Genomic DNA, 20167 nt, shown 5'->3' with positions numbered 1-20167 from the left:
ACCCCATTCAGAATTCAGCATTTTTCTTCATCTTAATTTTTATTTTTTCTCCAGCTACAATGGCTTAGTGCTTTCTCTTTGTTCTTCCTCACCTTGTTCACCGAAATCCTGGCTGGCGGTTCTATCAGCAGAACTACAAAACCAAAAAGGCAATACCATTTTAGAGCTCTCCCTGTGTCACCCAAGGAAGCCAGGGGCAGGGGAGACATGAAAAAGAAGGTAGTATCTGGAGCCATAGAAACCAGAGTCCAAATCCCAGCTCTGCCCTTATTAGCTGTGTGGCCTTGAATAAATCACTCAGCTGTAAAATGGGATCATAATTCTGGCCAGTGCAAAAGGCTAGCAGGTAATAATAATAGGAAATTTGATGCTGTGCATGTGGTGGGCTTTTAATTCGTGGTCAAAAATATCACTGTGATTATTAGTCATCAGATGGCTAGACTTTAGGCCTCGCACATGGCAATGGGCACTACCTGAAAATGTTGTCAGAAGTCATGTAGCTGCCATCTCTAGTGGGACCTGTCGCTCCAACTAATAGGAATGAAGGAAGAGGAGCTGGATTTGGAGCATGCAGAATGTCCTCTTCCCAACAGTTATAATCACAAGAGCTACCATTTATTGAGCACTTACTCTGGGCTAAGCAATAGTATATCCTCATGATCACCCTATGAGGTAGGCACTATATATTTATCACTCCCATTTTCACAGGTAAAAAGCAATTCAGACAGGTTTAGTGACTTGCCCAAACTCCCATAATACTGGTAGGTAACAAACTCAGAATAATAAGAATGGTGGTTTCTATGTGCCAGCCCATAAGTGCTCAGGGCTTTTTTTTTGTTATGGTTGTACAGGTTGCGCACTGCACAAGAGAGCCTGGCCCCAGGGCAAGTTGGGGCTGAAACTTAGCTCCTGCCCTGTTTGCCTAGCTCTGTACCCTGGTGCAAGGCTATGACTACTTGGAGGCAGGGAGACCTTTTTTCGATTTGACAAAGATACCATGTGAGCTATCAGCCGTTAATAACAAAGCCGTTAATGCTTTGTTTATATTACCTTCTCTAATTCCTCAAAACAGCTCTGTAGACTAGATATTAATACTCCCTTTTTATAGATGAGGAATTCAGGCCTGGAGAGTTCAGGTCACTTAGCAAAGTCACTTTGTAAGTGATAAAGATAGAATCTGAACCTGATGCCAAAGCCCACGCTCTAAACCACTAGGCCACTAAGCTGGCCCCGTCCCTAAGTGCTCAATAGGTGAATAAATGAAAAATACATAATCATCTGACTTTTACCTTAAAAAATATGGCAGTTCTAATGAGGACCCAGGGCTATCAAGGCCCTTAGTAAGGCTGCAGAAAACTCAACTGATCAGGAATTTGGAGTATTGTCTTTCAGTGCTCCAAACTGCATGGCTTTATGTTTGCTAAATATTTTTCAGTAGCTCAATTTCCTCACCTGAAAGTGAGAGTAATATTGTAAGGAACATTTCTCATAATTGTTTGCAAAGTGTGTATGCGTATGTAATAATCTTCACATCAGCCATGGGAGAAAGGCATTATCATCACCCTTTTGCTCAGGGAGGTGAGTGACATGCTCAGGGCCACACAACGAGGAGGGCAGAGGGGGACCTACAACCAGGGCTCCCGACTCCCAGCCAGTCTTGGGCTCCTTGCTAAGTACCTCAGAACTTTTGGAGCACCTGCCGGCTGCCTGGTGGCCCACACATCACCCAGTGCCCGTGCAAGTCAGACGGTAATGGAAACTGACATTAGTCACACGATCACACTGAGTTTTTTCAGAAGAAGACGTGGCAGGAAAGAGCACTGTGGGAGGAGTCTTTGCTTGGCTCCCATGCCTGAAAACAAAACCTCTGTCTTTGCAGGGGCTGGGACAGCCCAGATGACAGTCTTGGGTAATGTAGGCTCTTCCAGAGCTGCCTTACGAAGGGAGGATGGCCTGGGAGCTATTTGGTGGCAATGCCCCCGACAGGGCTCAGCCTTCCTGTCATCCCTGGCTCTGGCGGGGTTCAAAGGAAGTCCCATCTGTGAAAGCACTTTGCAAAGAGGTGCGGTCCAAAGGCAGAGTGCTGTTGTTTTCCCTCCCTTCTGTGGATCTCAGGAGGCTGACTGCATTTGTGCTCAAATGACAGACTTGCCCATCCTGTGATAAAACGTGGACTGTTCCTCCCACCCGCACTGGGTGCCTTCCAGAACGAAAACACGCACACGCGCCCTCTCCCCGCCTCCCCAACCGCCCGCCTCTATCTCCAGCTCTGCAGACCCACTCTGCACAGGCTGGTCAGCCCCCCTTCTTGGCTGTGGGTATAATACTCCTTCTGTGGGGCAGCGGCTGTGGATGACAGGGGAGGGAGAAAGTTACGGACATACAGACCTTCCAGCGATTGCCACATTCATTGCATAAGACAAAGGTAGTCATGGGCTCATCAGCACTGCGTGTCTGCACCTGAGAGAGAGAGAGAGAGAGCGAGGGCTGGACCACTCAGGAATTCACCCCCATGCTCTAAGACCTGCCATAGCTCCCACTGTCTGTAGCAGTAGGTCCAAATCCCAGAGCTTGGCACTGCTACTCCCGACCCATTTCGGCAACTCCCTCATCACTGAGAACTCCAGAGTGTACACCTCTTCTCTCTCGGGCCCATCAGCTCACCTCCAGTGCCTCACCGGCTCAACCAGTCCTCTGCGCTTTCACTTTTGTTCTTCATCCTTCTGAACTGATCGCTCTTCTCTTGCCTCAAGGCTCATCTCCCACAGGAATTATTTCCTGACTCACCTCTGAACACACCCTATCCGCTGAGCCTCACTGGTCAGAACTTCAGGGAGCTGGAAGCGCCCTTAAAGATCTTCTAGTTCGCTCCTTTATCTATCTATCATCTATCTATCGATCCATCCATCCATCCATCCATCATCTATCTATCCATCCACCATCTATCTATCCATCCATCATCTATCAATCTATCATCTATCTATCTATCTATCTATCTATCTATCTATCTATCTATCTATCTATCATCTATCCATCCAAGTGGGCTCCACGCCCAGCTCCCAATGCAGAGCTCAAACTCACAACCCTGAGATCAAGACCTGAGCCGAGATCAAGAGTTGGACACTTCACCAACTGAGTCCAGGTGCCCCTCCCCCTCATTCCTTATGTTAGAGGTGCAAGACTTGAGGCCAAGAGAGAAAAAGCAAGTTGACGATTAGTGGACCCCTGGGACTCTTTAATGTCTTGTTTCCTAGTTTCTCACGGCCTTGACCAAACCAGGCAGATGGCAGGAATCGGGCTTCCTGCGGCAAATCCCTTCCATTTGCAGATTTAACAATTACTGTTCTGATTTTCTACAGCCAACCCTGGATGAGCATGACGTGTTACTTTGCTGACACTCAGCTTTGACTGTGATGTCACCTGGGAGTCTGGGGGCGGGGCAGTGGGTAGTTGCAGGGCTCCTGAGTGAGCCCAACGGTGGGCCAAGAGGGCACAGCTCAGCCCAGCCTCCTTACTGCAGAGTGGTAACACGGGAGGGACAATAACACTGGGGGTTCTCTGTGCAGAGAAAACTCGGCTAATGGGCGGTTTACTTCTGGTGGGACTCGATGCACAGGAAACATCACTCCACATGGAAATGTGCTTGGAAGAAAGCAGGAGGCTTGCACAAACATCCCTGAATTCCTGAATGGGAATCTTCGAGGGACTCCTCCAGAACAGCAAGGCTGGCTATATTTCTGCTGTAGCCACAGATTCCCATGAGCAAGGTGCTCTTGATAAATCTTGCTTGCCCAGCAGATGGAAGAATGAATAGAGTTCTAGGATGACCAGGTACAAATTAGAATCCAAGAAGAGTGGTGCCCCAAGAACATAATATGTACAACCCAGAACGGAAGGCAGTTCTTGGGTTTTAAGTCTTTCAGAGGAGGGGGCTCCACAGCCTTTTGTGACCCGCCCCCCCATGCCAGGACAGTGGTCTTCAGCCTTAGGACTTGGGGCTAAATGCCTTCAACTCTCTGGCCACGCTGGCTGTATTACAGGCAGGCAGAAAAGTCTAGATCAGGGTTTGTTACTATCTCTGCCATTTATGACTGTCTTGGCCATCTTGGACAAAGCTGCGAAGCTTGACTCTTGCCTGGGCCTCAGTTTCCCTAAGTATGAAACAAGGGAGCTAAGTTTTCTATTGCTAAGTTTCTTTCCAACCATCTGTGATTCTACAGATGTCCGTGCCTGGTGAGTCTGGTTCCTCCTATTCTTGCTTCAGGGCAGGCCAGAGCATGCTGGCCATGCCTCACAGACCCCAATCTGGGTGATTCTACATGCAGGAGAACATTTTCTAGAAGCCACAGGTGCAGCATGATGGTGGACCAAGACTTGGCCTTCTCTCTGCAGCCCGGAGTTTTAGTCCTTTCTCCCCGTCCCCCCCACCCCTGGCTCCTCCCTAAGCTGCCCCTCCACCTCCGCGCCCCCATAGCCCCCTCTCCCACACCTGGTTATAGGTACAGTTCTTCTTCTTGCATTTGCTGCACTGGAAAAGGTCAGTGGTGGTGCCGCCCGTCTTGGCCATCTGGTGCTCACGGATTGCCTCCTGGGTCATGGCGTTCCTCAGTTCCCTCAGCTCATCGCTGGCCATTTCCTGGAGAGAGAGGAGTCTGCCCTTCAGGGCGAGAGAGAGTCCCAGGGGCCCTGCCCCCCACCCGGTTTCTAGACAGCCTGAACAGAGGAGAGGGGAACATGCTGGGCTGAGGGCAAGGAGCTGGAGGGACGCCTGGACTCCTGGCCTTGCCCCAGCTTGGAAAATGCTATACCCAAAGAGTCCCCATCCCGCTTTGGGTGGAAGGACAAACCTGCAGGCTCTGACTGGGCCAAGAGCAGGAGGGCGTGTGTGGGAGAGCAGAAGGCCAACAGCTTCTGCCCCAGGGGCAATAGCTTGTGTACATTTCCTCAGATCTGGTGCTCACCCTGCCTGCCAGGACCTTGGGTACCTGCCTGAACCTCCTGCTTGAGCTGCCTGGACGGTGACCCCCTGATCTGCACTGTTCCCCTTATCTTTCCGGTCTGGACTTGACCCAGTGTCTATCCAAACTTCGACCACTGCCTAGTTCATTCTGCCTGCTGGGAACCTTGACTTGCTGTGGCTACCCTGACCCACGCGGGACCCGAAGCTCCTGGGTTCACACAGCTAACTGCTCCCCTGCATCACAGAACATCTTTTTCTTTAAGCTCCTATAGAACAGGGGCAACTGGGTGGCTCAGTCGTTAAGCGTCTGCCTTCGGCTCAGGTCATGATCTCAGGGTCCTGGGATCGAGCCCCGCATCGGGCTCCCTGCTCGGCGGGAAGCCTGCTTCTCCCTCTCCCACTCCCCCTGCTGTGTTCTCCCTGCCGACTCCCCTTTAAACCTCTGACAGAGGACAGCAGAGGAGGGGACACTCAAAGTGGAGAGAGCTCTAGGTAAGGTTGGTTTAGGGGAGGAGGGATGGCCGGAGCTAATGTTAAAAGGAGAACCTGGCGCCAGCTGAACATTTCCATTGTTGCTATCTATCCCGACTCTTTAAACCACGGAAAACAGAGTTGGCAAAAAGGTCAGGTGATTGTAGTGTGCTGACCGCTGCATTATCACCACCTGGGCTTCCTGATGAAATGCAGAGTCCTCTGAATCCAAAATCCTAAGAGGGGCAGGCCTGGGAATCTTACTAGTGCCCTGAAGTTATTCTGGTGCATGCCAATGTGTAAGCCCAGCCCTATTAAGTTCAAGGACTAGGTCCTAACCATGGGCAGGAGTATACAGAAAAACAAGTCAACCTGGGGCCATATAAGCAAAAAGCAGCTCATTTTAATTTGGGGGGAAATCCAGAGCATAATGCATTCATTCAAAATGTATCGGATGTCAATTTACTGAATGCCTTTAACTGCATTTGTGTGCTGGTGATGGGCCTTGGCCTGACCGGGGCCTGATTTCCATAGTGTAAATGCTCCTCCCATGGCCAATTTCAAGCTACTAATGTAGTGTAACTGAGTGCAGAGCTGGGAATAGCTACACAGGATCACCTCTCTCGAGCTGGCGGGTGCCGACCGCGGGCTGCAGCTTCTGAGCCCTAAGGATTCGGATATGAAGATCTGCTTCCTGTCCCCAGGTAATGCTAATCTGTACCGTAGCCAGGTATTTAGACAGGATTGCGAGATAGCATAGGAGGCACTTAATGCGGAGGCACACGAAGTACAGGGGGAGGCCCAGCGTAGGATGGTTAACTGCTTCGGGGCAGGGGAGGCTGTTAAAGAAGCGGACACCTTAACCAGTCCTGAAAGATAAGCAGGAGTTCCCAAGGGAGACAGCAGTTCTAGAGAAAGAGAATAGTAGACACAAAAGATCAGACAAGAATAACACGTTTGGGGAAGGGTGTTTGGGGATGTGTTCAAGCTGGGAGATGTGGCAGGGGGGTCAGATCGTGGAAAGGGGGTCTTGTGTGCCAGCTAAGAGAGAGAACAGAAAAAACACCCACTCACCAATCCATTTACCTGTCTCTGCCCTGCCTCATCAAGGAGGTCGCGTCAAAGACGCGTGGAGTAAATACAGTGCTGTAGTAGAGTATAGCTCTCTAATAAGGTGGGGCATGAGGCTGGGGATAGAGCGCGAGAGGACACCGGTCCTCGTGTGTACACATCTCTGGAGGAGGAACCCCGAAGGTGAACCCCGTGAGTATGCGCTGCGCACCTATGTCGTGCCAGTTACGGGCCTCAGTGCTGGGCGAGCAGCGCACAGACAAAACCCCCCTCCTCACGGGGCTGACGGTAGAGCCACTCAACAGCTCTAAAGAACATCTCAGAATCAACTCCATTCTGGGGTACGTCTGGGTAGAGAGGAGAAGAGGGAAGACTGAGGCAGACACGGGATGCGGAGAGGGACACCCACGTCCACAGGCATCTGCTCTCCCAGGCTGTCCCTGTCCCCTGAGCCAGGGCACAGCAGGCCGCCCAAACCCAAGCTGTTCTTTTTCTTATTGGGGCAAAAATGGTCTTCTATTTCTTTTTTTTTTTTTTTTTTTAAAGAATTTATTTATTCATTTGAGACAGAGAGAATGAGAGAGAGAGAGAGCACATGAGAGGGGGGAGGGTCAGAGGGAGAAGCAGGCTCCCTGCCGAGCAGGGAGCCCGATGCGGGACTCGATCCAGGGACTCCAGGATCATGACCTGAGCCGAAGGCAGTCGCTTAACCAACTGAGCCACCCAGGCGCCCCGAGGTCTTCTATTTCTTATAGAAACTTCCTGCCTGGGGCCAAAGAGGTCCCCAAGGTGAAGGTCTCCACTGCATTCGGCGCCTGGGCTGCTGGCAGAGGGTAGGGTCCTTGGCGCCTGGCCCCGTGGAGGGCCTGCTAAGTTCTCGGCTTGCCCCTCTTGGTCTGGTCAGCCTCTTCATGGGTATGGGTTGACCACCTGATTCTCTTGCTCTATTCTAGTGAACTGTCCTTGGGTGGGGCCAGACCATCCACACATCTGGCTTTGGCCAGTTACTTTGCTGGGATGTCTCGGGCCTGTCTCTGTCTTGATCAGACACTCAGCTCCATCCTGACCTCTAGCTTATGGGGACTTGCTGGGTTTGGCTCAAGCCTGTGTCTGTACCTTGCTCTTGGTTCTCCTGGGCCTGGTCTCCCCATGCCTGGATTGCCTGGAAGAGTCTCCTGGTAGCATTCCTACAATGCACATGCATAGAGGTAGAGGGACCCCAGAGCCATGGAGTGAGGGACAGGGACGAGGAAACACAAGGCCAGGTTTCCATAAAAGTCACAGCTTCTCCTTGCAAGGAAAGAGAAGATGCTGTAAAGCCAAGTTGCAATTTGTAACTCTGGGCACATGTTGCTATTTGCCTAAGAAGATCAGATTTTTTTTTTTTTTAAGATTTTATTTATTCATTTGAGAGAGAGCACATGTGTGCCAGAGAGACACGCTGGGGGAGGGGCAGAGGGAGAGGGAGAAGCAGGTTGCCCACTGAGCAGGGAGCCCGACGCGGGGCTCGATCCCAGGACCCTGAGATCACAACCTGAGCCAAAGGCAGATGCTGAACCAACTGAGCCACCCAGGTGCCCAAGATCAGATACTTTGAATTAAGCAGAAAGAGAACCCTGGTTCACCTGGGCCAAGTTCCCCATTTTTATGCTAAAGCCAGGGCTCACTCTTGTTTTGGGTATTTGAGGAAAGCAATGAAGAGAAGAAATGTATATTCCCCCGCTACATCCCCCCCCCACATATACTAAATACCAAGTACACTCCACACACCACACACATTACACGTCATACATACCCACCACACATACCACAAACACACACAGGCACACCTTGCCAACAGTTTCAGAGGGTTCCTAGACGTCCTGAGGCACAGCCAGACTCCAGGATCCCAATGCACTTCCCCTCCCCTTGTCCGGGCCACTTTGGTTTAGTGGTGCTTGCACGGAATCCCCTTGATCAGCCCTGGCAACAAAGGGCCACTCATACCTGAGGGTGTACAAAAGGTGTTTCCAAGATGTGGGCTCTGAAATAAACCGATCTGGGTTCGAATTTTTATCTGTCACTTACTAGCTGTGTGTGGCTTCAGTTTTTCTCATCCATAAAATGGGGATAATTATTTCCTCTTTCACAGCATGGTGCTCGGGGTTACATGAAATGGTCAGTGACTGAGCCTATCATGTACGAATTCTGGGGAGGGCTTTACATTATTAACTTAAACACTCACATATATTAACTCATTCAATCCTTCATGAGATAGCTGTTATTATTCTTTCTTTTTTTTTTTTTTTTAAGATTTTATTTATTTATTTGACAGAGAGAGACCAGCGACAGAGGGAACACAAGCAGGGGGAGGGGGAGAGGGAGAAGCAGGCTCCCCGGTGAGCAGGGAGCCCGATGCGGGGCTCGATCCCAGGACCGTGGGATCATGACCTGAGCTGAAGGCAGACGCTTAAGGACTGAGCCACCCAGGCGCCCCTATATTATTTCTTATTTTTATTTTTAAGGCGTGGGGCGTGGAGCCCAACTCAGGGCTTGAACTCACAACCCTTAGATCAAGACCAGAGCCGAGGCCAAGAGTCAGACGCTTAACCCACTGAGCCACCCAGACGCCCCATGTTAGTTATTATTATTCTTCCTGTTTTACAGATGAGAAAACTGAGGCACAGAGAGGTTAAGTAGCTTGTCTAAGAGCACACAGCTAAGTAAGAGAGGCAGAATTCAAACCCATGCAGTTCTGAAGCTTGTAACCACTGCCCATACTTCCTCGGACAGGCTGCTCCCTTTTCCTTCCCTTCTTGACCCCTTCAAGCTGGGTCAATCCTTCCCTGCTCTAAGTTCCCATGGTGGCTTGATCGTGGCACTTACCTCCTCTGTATTGTACAAAGTTGAAAATATGTCTGTCTCCCCACCTTGGACTGTGTTCCACAGAGACAGGGTCTGCTAATCTGGCTTGGGCCCAGGACTGAACGAGGCAGAAGAGGGAGGTAGACGACCAAGCAGTAAAGAGTGGGTGCTCTGGGGCCAGACAGCTTGCCTTCTGGCTTCGACATTTTCTTTTTCTTTTAAAGATTTATTTATTTATTTATTTATTTATAAGATTTTATTTATTTGACAGAGAGAGAGAGACAGCAAGAGAGGGAACACAAGCAGGGAGAGTGGGAGAGGGAGAAGCAGGCTTCCAGCAGAGCAGGGAGCCCGATGCGGGGCTCGATCCCAGGACCCTGAGATCATGACCTGAGCTGAAGGCAGTCACTTACTGACTGAGCCACCCAGGTGCCCCTATTTTTTTTTTTTTTTTAAGTAATCTCTACACCCAACGTGGGGCTTGCACTCACAAGAGCCCCTGAGATCAAGAGTCGCACGTTCCACCGACTGAGCCAACCGCGCCCCTGGTTTTGACATCTTCTAGCTGTGTGTGTAGGCAAATCAGTTAACTCTTCCGAGCCTCAGTATCCTCATCTGTAAAATGGGGATACTAAACATTTCTACCTCAGATGCTGTGAAGATATAATTGGCCAATGAGCCTAAGGCACTTAGCACCATGCTTAATTCATAGTAGCTGTGTTCACTATCCTGATGGTCCAGAAGCCTGGAGGGATGGGGAGTCTGAGAGGGTCTGGCTGAAAAAGCCCCCAGGTCATCTCCCCTGAGTCACAAGGCACAGACACGGGCAAAGCCAGAGGGGCCTGGCCTCCCACCCCACCACGCAGCGGTCCCAGCCCCGCTCTCACCTCTGCCGTCATTCTGGCAATGAGCCCAGCAGAAATGGCCCCGCTGAGCACATTCCTCCTCAGGCTGGGGTTCCTGGGGTCCTTGAGGTTGCTGATTCGGCTGCGCACCCGGTTCCGGTACTTCATGTCCGTGCTCTTGAGCTCCTGGTAGATATGTGACCAGTTATGTCAAGGACCAGCGAGCCACTCGTGGAGGGGCACAGAAAGAGGGGGAACCACTCCCTGAAGCCCAAGGAGCCCCAGGACCATCTGTTCCTCTCCTCGGACTTGTACAGGGATTGGGCACCTACGTGGCCTCTGACCTCCGAAGTGGGGATCTCACGCGGGCATTTGGGGTCAACAACGCATCAGGGACAGCACTGTGGTGTCTGGGCCCCCAGGGATGGGCATCCTGGGTTTGTCTGAGCCTTTTGTGTGACTCAGGTGAGTCACATGACTTCTTTGTGCCTCAGTTTCCTTATTTATAAAATATAGGGCTGTTACAAGGATTTAGCAAGCTACACTGCATGATCCACTAGGCTGGGATATCAAGTGCTCAACATTTAGGGGCTAAGATGAGGACAGTGATGAAGATAACCCCCAGTTCTGAAGGGCCTCTGGAAGGTAGGAGTCCAGCTATCAGAGGGAAACAGAAGATGAGGAGCCTCATGTTGAAGGCTCAGAGAGGTATTGCAATAAAGACCTCATTTTGTTCAATTGTGTTCCCAACATATTCGAGCATAGAACCACCTCCCCCCGCCCCTGCCCCTTTTTTCCCTAGAAATACCTATTACCATGCCATGGAACCCACTTTGGGAATTGCTGGTCAGAGTTACTTCTCTCATGAATAGATAAGGAAGCTGAGGCTTAGAAAGGATGCAGGGCCCTTGCTCAAGGTCACAGGGCAAATTCCCAGCAGAGACAGGGCAGGAAGCCAGACGCCCCTCCTGACGGTAATGCTCTCTCCACTCACGCGGCAGGAAGTCGCCCCTGACCACCGACCACAGCCAGCCAGCTCTCTGTCCAGACAGGTCGCCCACCCCCTCCTCCCTTCCCCACCCTCTGGAGGGGACTCAGGACATGGAATCCAAAGGCCAGGGCACACAGCCGCGGTGTCTTGGTCTCCCGCGCCAAGCAGGATCAGGAAGACAAACCCCTTGCTGGGAAGAGCCGTATCCGACAAAGGCTGTGGGGGATCTGGACACGTGGAAACAGCTGACTTGCCAAAAGTGGTGGGAGCAAGGTGGTGTTATTTATTTTTTTCTGAGATTGCTGTTTTGATGTTGTTTATACAATAACAATGTGAAAAGCAAGAATGTGCCATCATGCATTTAAAAGCCAAAAGATTGGTTTAAATATCTGTGTTTGGGATTCCTGGAGGCATGTATCTGCTTCACAGACACTATCATCAGCCCCTTCCTGACGGTCTCCGTCGGACCCGAAGGCAGGACAAGATGGAGCACGGGCCCGGGGGCCACCGACCCCTTCGGACGAGCGCAGCCCCCCCGGCTGCCATGTTACTGCGAGGTCACCCCAAACAGGACAGATCTTTTGGGGATCCAGAGCATTCAAGCCCCCGGAACTTATCCTCCCCCTTATCTCCCACCTTCTAAGAACAAAGAGGTAAAGGGCTTGATGCCGCTCTGATTTCCTGTCCTTCAGAAGAGGGAGGAAGGGAAGGAGGAAAGGCCAGGAGTGGAATGAGGTACCAGATCACCGGGCCTTTGTTTCCAACTGGGCTTGAAGGTCGAAGGGACCTGTTTGGAGGGACAACTGCTCGGAGAGAATAAAGATGAAGCTCAGAGTTTTGCTCTGTGTTCCTGAATCATTGGGATTGATGAAAATGTACTTGGTGAGGTGTTCGATAGCCCGAGACGTGCTAGTTAATAATTAAATGACGGAGGCGCCTGGGTGGCTCAGTCGTTAAGCGTCTGCCTTCGGCTCAGGTCATGATCCCAGGGTCCTGGGATTGAGCCCCACATCGGGCTCCCTGCTCAGCGGGAAGCCTGCTTCTCCCTCTCCCTCTGCCCCTGCTTGAGTTCCCTCTCTCGCTGTGTCTCTGTCTGTCAGATAAATAAAATCTTAAAAAAATAATAATAATTAAATGACGGTGGAGGGGAAGTCCCAGGAAGTATGTGGGAGGACATCCAGGCAGGCCTCCCACAGGAGGTGGTAGCAGGGGAGCAGGTCAGACCAGACGGACCAGGACCCTCTGCAACAGACCCGACTGAGCTCCCTAGGTAGCCCAGGAGGCTTAAAAGGGCCACTCACACCTCATTGTGACACTCAGAACCCCTCTCCCCTGGGGATTCTGTCCCCCTCCCTTGACACCTCTTTGATATGCTGTGGGAGCACAGCAGAGAGGGAGTTTCCTCCCCCAAACAACAATCTTTCGGTGCGCTGGGCCCACATGACTTGGGTGGTCCCCTCTGTCTACACAGCCCCCTTTCAAAGGGCGGGAGGATGGGTCACACGGAAAGAACTCAGGACATGGAATCCAAAGGCCAAGGTTTTCAGTCAAGCTGTGACACCCAATAGTTCCTGAGCCTCAGTTTCCTGATCTATAAAATGGAAGCAACAGCCCCTGCCTCATAGAGATTGTGAGAACTGACGGAGCAGGAAGCTATGCAGCAGGGAATCAGTCTTCAGGGGACAGAGGAGGGGAGAAGGCTGAGCACGAGGAACGCTGTCCTCCCTGTCTATTCTGACACTTGGCATCGCAACCCAGCCACGTGACGACATGGCCTGCCTAGCACGGCGGTTGAGCTCTCAGGTTCTAGAGTCACACTTTCTGGGTTCAAATCCCAACTCGACCACTACTATTAGCTGTATGAGCTTTGGCGGGTGACTTAACCTCCCTGAGCCTGTGTACCTCCCTCATAAAATGAGATGAGTCAGGGAACGTACCTTGTGGGATTGTTTTCAACCTTGAACGAGGTACTGCTCATAAACAGCAAGAGGCTGGCAGGTGCAAGACTTAATAAATGTTAGCTAGCATTAAGAACTCTGGTTCAGAGGCAGAACAGGGGCTGTCCCCAGAGCCCTTCCCCTCCCCCTCACTGTCCCGGGTCCCTTGCACTTGGGAGACCCTGCCGCTGGACAGTCCAGGCACCCACACCCCGGGCACAGCTCAAGGATATGATCTTCGATTTCCGACGCCATCTTGTCACAGTTGACTCCGTAGTCCTTGTAATCGTCTATAAGAGATTCGGGAAATACAGGCATCAGCCAGCCATGACCTTCGCAGTGGAGCCTGCCCGTACCGGGGACTGGAGTGTCCTGTGCCACTCCTGAGGAGGACCACATCCCATCGGCCTTCGGGAAGCCCTTCCCCACGCCCCCCAGCCCAGGCCCTCTCACCTTCGGCCTTCAAGGCTGCTGAGAGCATCTCCACACACTTGTCCCGCACGGAGTCCCCTGTGAGATAGCAGGGTGCCAGGAGGCAGACAGCAGGGGCAAAGGTGGGGGTCAAGGGGCTGCTGGGTGTTTTGGGGGTCTCTGCTCTTGATTTGCTGCTGTTTGATCTGAGGATGACAAACAGTAATAGACATTTTGACATTAAGCGAATAAAGCCTTCACTGAGCACCATTCTGGATGTTTTCATGGGTGATCTCCCTCAATCCTCATGACAACACTATGAGGTAGGTGCTATTTTTAGGTGCTTGACATGGATCATCTCATTTAATCCTCATGACAACCCCACGAGGCTGTTGCTATTCTTTTTTTTTTTTTTTTAAGATTTTATTTATTTATTTGACAGAGAGAATAGCGAGAGCAGGAACACAAGCAGGGGGAGTGGGAGAGGGAGAAGCAGGCTTCCTGCCGAGCAGGGAGCCCGATGTGGGACTCGATCCCAGGACCCTGGGATCATGACCTGAGCCGAAGGCAGACGCTTAACGACTGAGCCACCCAGGCGCCCGGCTGTTGCTATTCTTACCTCCATGTTAGAGTTGCATTTTAAAGTGTATTGTAGAGATAGTCGCATTTACAATAATTTGACTCAGGTCACACATCTGGAAGCCAGAACTGAAACCCAAGCAGTTGAACTCAGGTGCCCAGACTCTTTTTTTTTTTTTTTTAATCTTTTTAAGTTTTAATTTAAATTCCAGTTAGTTAACATACAGTGTAATATTAGTTTAAGGTGTACAATATAGTGATTCAACACCCAGTGCTCATCACAAGTACACTTCTTAATACAAATCACCCCCCATCCACCTCCAGTCTGGTAACCATCAGTTTGTCCTCTATAGTTAAGAGTCTGTTTCTTGGTTTTCCTCTCTCTGTTTTTTCCCTTTGCTTGTTTATTTTGTTTCTTAAATTCCACATATGAGTGAAATCATATGGTATTTATCTTTCTCTGACTGATTTCACTTAGCATAATACCTTCTACCAAATCAGATATTTTTAAAAGATTATAGTTTTCTTTAATTGTGTATGAGATACGTTAATTTAAAAAATAGAGAACATCTACAAAATTTTTAATCTACTTGCAAAATGTATTTGTTGTGCCTATTTTAGGCTCTGTGCCAAGCATTGGTAATATAAACATAGAAGATAAAAGGATATCTTTTCTCTTGGGGTTTAAATTAGGATAGAAAGGATGGACCCTCCAAAACTAACTAACTAGCTAACTAACTAACTTCCTTCCTCCCTCCCTCCCTTCCTTCTTTCCTTCTCTTTCTTTCCTTCACTCTCCCTCCCTCCCTCCTTTTTCTTTTTCTTTCTTTCTTTCTTCTTCGTTCTTTCCTTCCTTCCTTCCTTCTTTCTTTCATTCTTTCTTTCTTTTTCTCTTCTTTCTTTCCTTCTTTCTTTCTTTCTCTCTCTCTCTCTTTCTTTCTCTCTTTCTTTCTTTCTTTCTTTCTTTCTTTCTTTCTTTCTTTCTTTCTTTCTTTCTTTCTTGTGTGGGTGAGTACCCTGAGTGTTGGGGATGTCCTTGGCCCTATTGAGGGGGTGCACAGGTTAGGTGTGCTTAGTGACATCATGGACAGACTTCCTGATGGAGTTTGCCTAGGGGTTAGTATGATTCCTTTCCCTCTGATGCCCTCTGAGAGCGCCAGCTGCTGTTCTTCCACCCCCGCCCGCCCCTAGTAGTGTGACACACCTGAATATTGTAGATGAGGTGCCCAGACTCTTAACCAACCACTCTGCTCTGCAGGTTACCAAACACTGTAACACTGCCCGAAACTACACTATGATCCATTACACACCGTGCTAACTGCTCTCTCTACCCTCTCATTGAACCATTTACTCACTCATTCAGTGAATATGTATTAGGCCCTTATTCTGCAGGTCATGTGCTAAGAACAAGGGGTAAAGCAGACAAGTCAGGAAAGTTCCATCCCTCAAGGAGCTGACAGTCTAGTGAATGGTGAATTTACCACCACTGAAGAGGACTGGCTTTTACCATGTGCCAGGCACTGTGCCAGGCACTTTAGGAACATTTTCTAATTTAATCCTCAAAGCCATCCTAGGAGGTAGATACTGTTCTCCTTCTTGTTTGCAGATGAGGAAACACAGAGTTACACCACTGAGATTTGAACCCAGGTCTGTCTGATTCCAAAGTCTACTCCTAACTCCCATGATATACTGCCTAAGAATGACCTCATTTTAGGGATGTGTGGGTGGCTCAGTCAGTTAAGCGTCTGCCTTTGGCTCAGGTCATGATCCCGGGGTTCTGGGATCGAGTCCTGCAGTGGACTCCCTGCTCAGCGGAGAGCCTGCTTCTCCCTCTGCCTGCCACTCCCCCTGCCTGTGCGCTAGCTCTCGCTCTCTCTGACAAATAAAAATCCTAAAAAAAAAAAAAAAAGATCTCATTTTGGTTTGGGTTTAAAAACCCACAAATATATATACAGATGATTAGCAGGATAACTATGTGTCTTAGCTTGGGCTGCTATAACAAAATACCATAGACTGGGTGGTTTGTACAATAGATATTTCCCACAGATCTGGAGACTGGGAAGTCCAAGATCAAGGTGCTGGTCAACTCAGTTTTCTGGAGAGAGCTCGCTTCCTGGCTTGTAGACAACCACCTTCTTGTTAGGTCCTCACATGGCAGAGAGCAAGCAAACTCTCAGGTGTCTCTATAAGGACATTAATCCTTTTGGATCAGGGCTCTACCCCCACGACCTCATTTAGCCTTAATTACCTCCATAAAGGCTCCATCTCCCAATACAGTCACTTTGGCCACAATACACTTAAAAGTGGTTAAAATGGCTAAATTTTATGTTATGTATATTTTGACACAATAAAAAAATCCATCTAGGAAGTTCATGAAATAAGAATAACCATACAACTTGAAATATGCAATGATAACTAATCTGTTTTATATATTTGGTAAATCAATGCATTCAAAATGATAAAATATCTTTTTTCTTACGCTGAAAAAAAAGGTTAAAACGCACATTTTGTTATATATATTTTATCACAATAAAAAAGTTAAAAAAAAAAAGAAGTACTGATACATGCAACCAAAAAAAAAAAAAAAAAAATAGGCTGAAGCTTGGACTCCAACTGTTGTTGGTCCCTTTCAAGTCCTTGCAAAGAGAATGCTGGGCGATGGAAGAGGCATCCTCACGCATCCCGTGGTGACCTGGGCCAATCAGTATCACAATGACAGCCCTTAACAACTGCATGGCTTAAGAAAGCTCCAAGAGGTCCCACACTGCAGTGCAATTCAGTTCAACAAATTCCACAAGGGATGGGGAGTAGAAGTTGGCCACTGGAGGAGCGGACGGGAAGATGCATTCTTGGCAGAAATGCACAGAAGTGCGAAACCCATGGTTTGCATGGGCAATGTTGAGGGGCTAGGGGCAGCTGGAGGGTGAGGGTGAGGGGGCTGGAGAGGAAGGACAGAACTTGTTAAGGGGCTTGTTAAGGAAGGTAAAAGCCAAAGCCACCTTTTACTGCCTGTTTGATATTTCTTCCTCTCCATAACCCTGACAGTTGCAAGTTCCTGGCCCCATTTCACAGATGAGAGGATGGAGTGATAGTTGCACAACTCCCTCCCTTTCAGAGCTGCTTCTACACTACTCTTGGGGTGGGGGCCAGGCAGTCAAGATGCCTCCACCTTCATCTCTTTCAGTAACCATCAGGATCAGCCAGCCAGCCCTCAGGCCTCCTAGGAAAAACTGACTCATGAGAGTTGAAGAAATGAAGGTCCCTTCCTCCACTCCAGAGTCTTAACACACTGAGCCCTTACAGAAGGTCCTAAAGGGCTGTTGCATTTCTTAATTCCAGGGAGTGCCACTCATATTGTCAGCTAGGTACCTTCTGGAGTTGTACAGTGCACAGCCTGGGCAGCTGCACCAGACAGCTCTGGAGCTATGGAAGTACTTCCTCCCTTCAGGAAGATGATGCTGGGCTTCTGAAAAGTCAGGCCCAAGGAGTTTGTCTGAGAGTGAGGCTGACTGAGTAGCCTAAGCTTTCCAGTGTTAAAAATCTGGGGTTACGAGATCCAACATCCAACATCCTGCTGGGTACTCTTCAATGTAAATTCTGCCGAAGACTTTCTTGTTCCTCAGTCTTTGCTGTTTGGCTTCACCTTGGATGCCCTCTGTCACCACAGACACCCTTGGATCATTGGGATTTTTGTGTTCTCTGGAACCTTGGGATTCCTCAAAGGTGCCTCAGTGCTGCCTCAGGGCTGAGATGGGCTGGGGAAGGAAGGCTCTGCTCTTGTAAGGTTTATATTTTGAATTACGAAAAATTTTGTCCAAAGGGATTTCCTAGCTTTTATTTATTTTTTAAAATGCAGTTTGAACCTTTCTGTTCTAGATAAACTTACCCTGGATTCGACCCAACCCAGCCTGACAAGTGAGTGGCCTGGCAGCTGGGCACAGGGCTGGGGAACCTGAGCTCCAACCTGCTCTCTGCTGGAGTCAGATTTCAGTGGGAGGGAAAGGTGTGGGTGAGGGAGGGCTGGGAAGGGTGTAAACTCTAGAGCTTAAGGGGCTGCCTGCAATCAGAAGGAATCTCCCTGCACCCAAACCTGGTCCTGGCCACTGGGCTCTCACCCATAATAGCCCAGAAGCTGGTCTCCCGGCATCCTCTTGCCCCCCTTACAATCCATTTGCCACACAGAAGCCTGGGGAATGCTTTAAAAAACTCACAGCGGATCTCATCACTCCCTGCTTCTGACCCTCTAATGGCTTCCAATTATTTTCAGCATAAAGTCAAACTCTTCACCATGGCCTCCCAGCCCCCCGACATTGGCCCCTACCTCCCCTCTGACCTAATCGCATGCCATGCTCCCTTTCAGTTCATGGAAGCCCCTCCACCACACTGCTTCTTTTTCTTCCTTAAATACACCGGTTACTCCCACCACAGTGCCTTTGCACTGGCTGCTCCCTCCTCCAGGAAGGCTCTTCCTCCTCCAGATTTTCTTATGACTGGTCCTCTTCCTGCCAGTCAGGTCTCAGCTCCAATATCACATCCTCAGGGAGGCCTCCCCCAAACAGCCCAGCCAAGCAGCCTATCCCTGCCCTGTAACTCCCTAGCAGGTGACCTGATTTCTTTCATTCATAGCCCTTATGCAAGTCTAGAATTAACTTGTGTGTTTATAAACATTGTCTGCCTCCATCTCCAGAGTATAGGGACCCATTTGGCTGGTTCACCACTGTTTCCAGCACCTGGAACAACATTCTGGGCCAAAACTTGATGAATCTTTGTTGAATGCATGAATATAAGATGAGTTGAGGGAGTTGGCTGCAAAGAGATGAAAGGCACATCCAGGAGGCCTAGGTAGAGCTGAGTTGGGTGGGTGACAGGTCCTCTTTGGAAGGTTAGTGACCCTACTCCTTGGGATTAAGAGAGTGATCTCTCTCTGAGCCAGCGTCTGTCAACTCCCACCACCCAGGTCAGCCCATCTCCAACTGTGATGGAGCCCCGGATTCTTCCTGGCGCTGGCCCTCACTGACCTGCATGTCCCATCATCATATCCTCAATGTCTAGGACTCACCAGTGGGGACCCGACAGGGGAGACTGGAGCATATGCTGCTTGGAAGGACACATGATAACAAACAACAGCTTTCATCTGGGGAATGCCTACACTGAGGTGGTATATTTATTAAGAACCCAAGCGGCTCCAGAGCTGAACTCCAAGGCTCAAGGCCTGACACCACCACTTTGTGGCTCTGTGACCCTGGGCTAGTAATGGGGATGACAACAGTACCCATCTTACAGAGTTTCTGAGAGGATTAAAGCACCAAGGAGAATTCTAGTAATGAGGGGCGTCTGGGTGGCTCAGTCGTTAAGCGTCTGCCTTTGGCTCAGGTCATGATCCCGGGGTCCTGGGATCGAGCCCTGCATCAGGCTCCCTGCTTGGCAGGAAGCCTGCTTCTCCCTCTCTCACTCCCCACTGCTTGTGTTCCCTCTCTCGCTGCGTCTCTCTCTGTCAAATAAATAAAATCTTAAAAAAAAAAAAAAAAGAATTCTGGTAATGAAGCGTTAGGTAATTTACCTAGATTGCCACATTAAGTGTGAGTATTATTACCAAGCATTATGCACTAATTGAGTATTTATATGGGTTGGGAAGAGTGTTAAGCATTTTGATACCTCATTTAATCCTCATAATGACCTGGAAAGGGGGTGATAATTATCCCCATCTTACAGATCAATAGACTGAGGTTCAGAGAGCTGAACTGACTTGTCCAAGGTCATCCAACCAGCAAATGGCAGAGTTACACCACAAACCGAGATCTGCCTGCCTTCCAAATTCTTTTCAACACATCTCACTGTGTCTCCACAAGGCAGAGAGTTTTCCAGGGTCCCCTAACCCAGGCTAGGTTAGGCTGCTTGTTGCTTTCTTCCCCCCACCTTCCCGGCAGGGCAATCCCAGCCCTGGTCCCTCCTCTTGGCTAGGAGCTGGCTGGCTGGCTGGCTGGCATTCCTGTCTTGGTGCATTTCAGGCAGCCAGGCTCATTTTGCTTTCAGTGCACACGATTGGAAGTGCGACAAA

At 49.6% G+C, this 20167-nt stretch overlaps 1 protein-coding gene across 2 annotated transcripts in view; it reads right to left on the bottom strand.

Annotated features, from left to right (window-relative positions):
* Positions 1–20: 20 nt before the first annotated feature.
* TCEA3 (transcription elongation factor A3) overlaps positions 21–20167 on the bottom strand; it is a 37387-nt gene continuing 17240 nt past the window's right edge. For both annotated transcript variants that reach the window (XM_078073649.1, XM_078073650.1), the window contains 6 exons: positions 13573–13736; positions 13354–13409; positions 10234–10389; positions 4490–4636; positions 2389–2460; positions 21–133 (listed from right to left, as the gene is read on the bottom strand). In XM_078073649.1, coding sequence (XP_077929775.1) covers positions 125–133; positions 2389–2460; positions 4490–4636; positions 10234–10389; positions 13354–13409; positions 13573–13736 — 604 coding nt within the window. In that variant the 3' untranslated portion in view covers positions 21–124. The remainder of the gene's footprint in view (positions 134–2388; positions 2461–4489; positions 4637–10233; positions 10390–13353; positions 13410–13572; positions 13737–20167) is intronic.

This window comes from Halichoerus grypus, chromosome 5 (assembly GCF_964656455.1).
Source record: "Halichoerus grypus chromosome 5, mHalGry1.hap1.1, whole genome shotgun sequence".
Taxonomy (NCBI): Eukaryota; Metazoa; Chordata; class Mammalia; order Carnivora; family Phocidae; genus Halichoerus; species Halichoerus grypus.
Note: the sequence above shows the minus strand (reverse complement) of the source record. Positions and strands in the feature narration are given on the sequence as shown.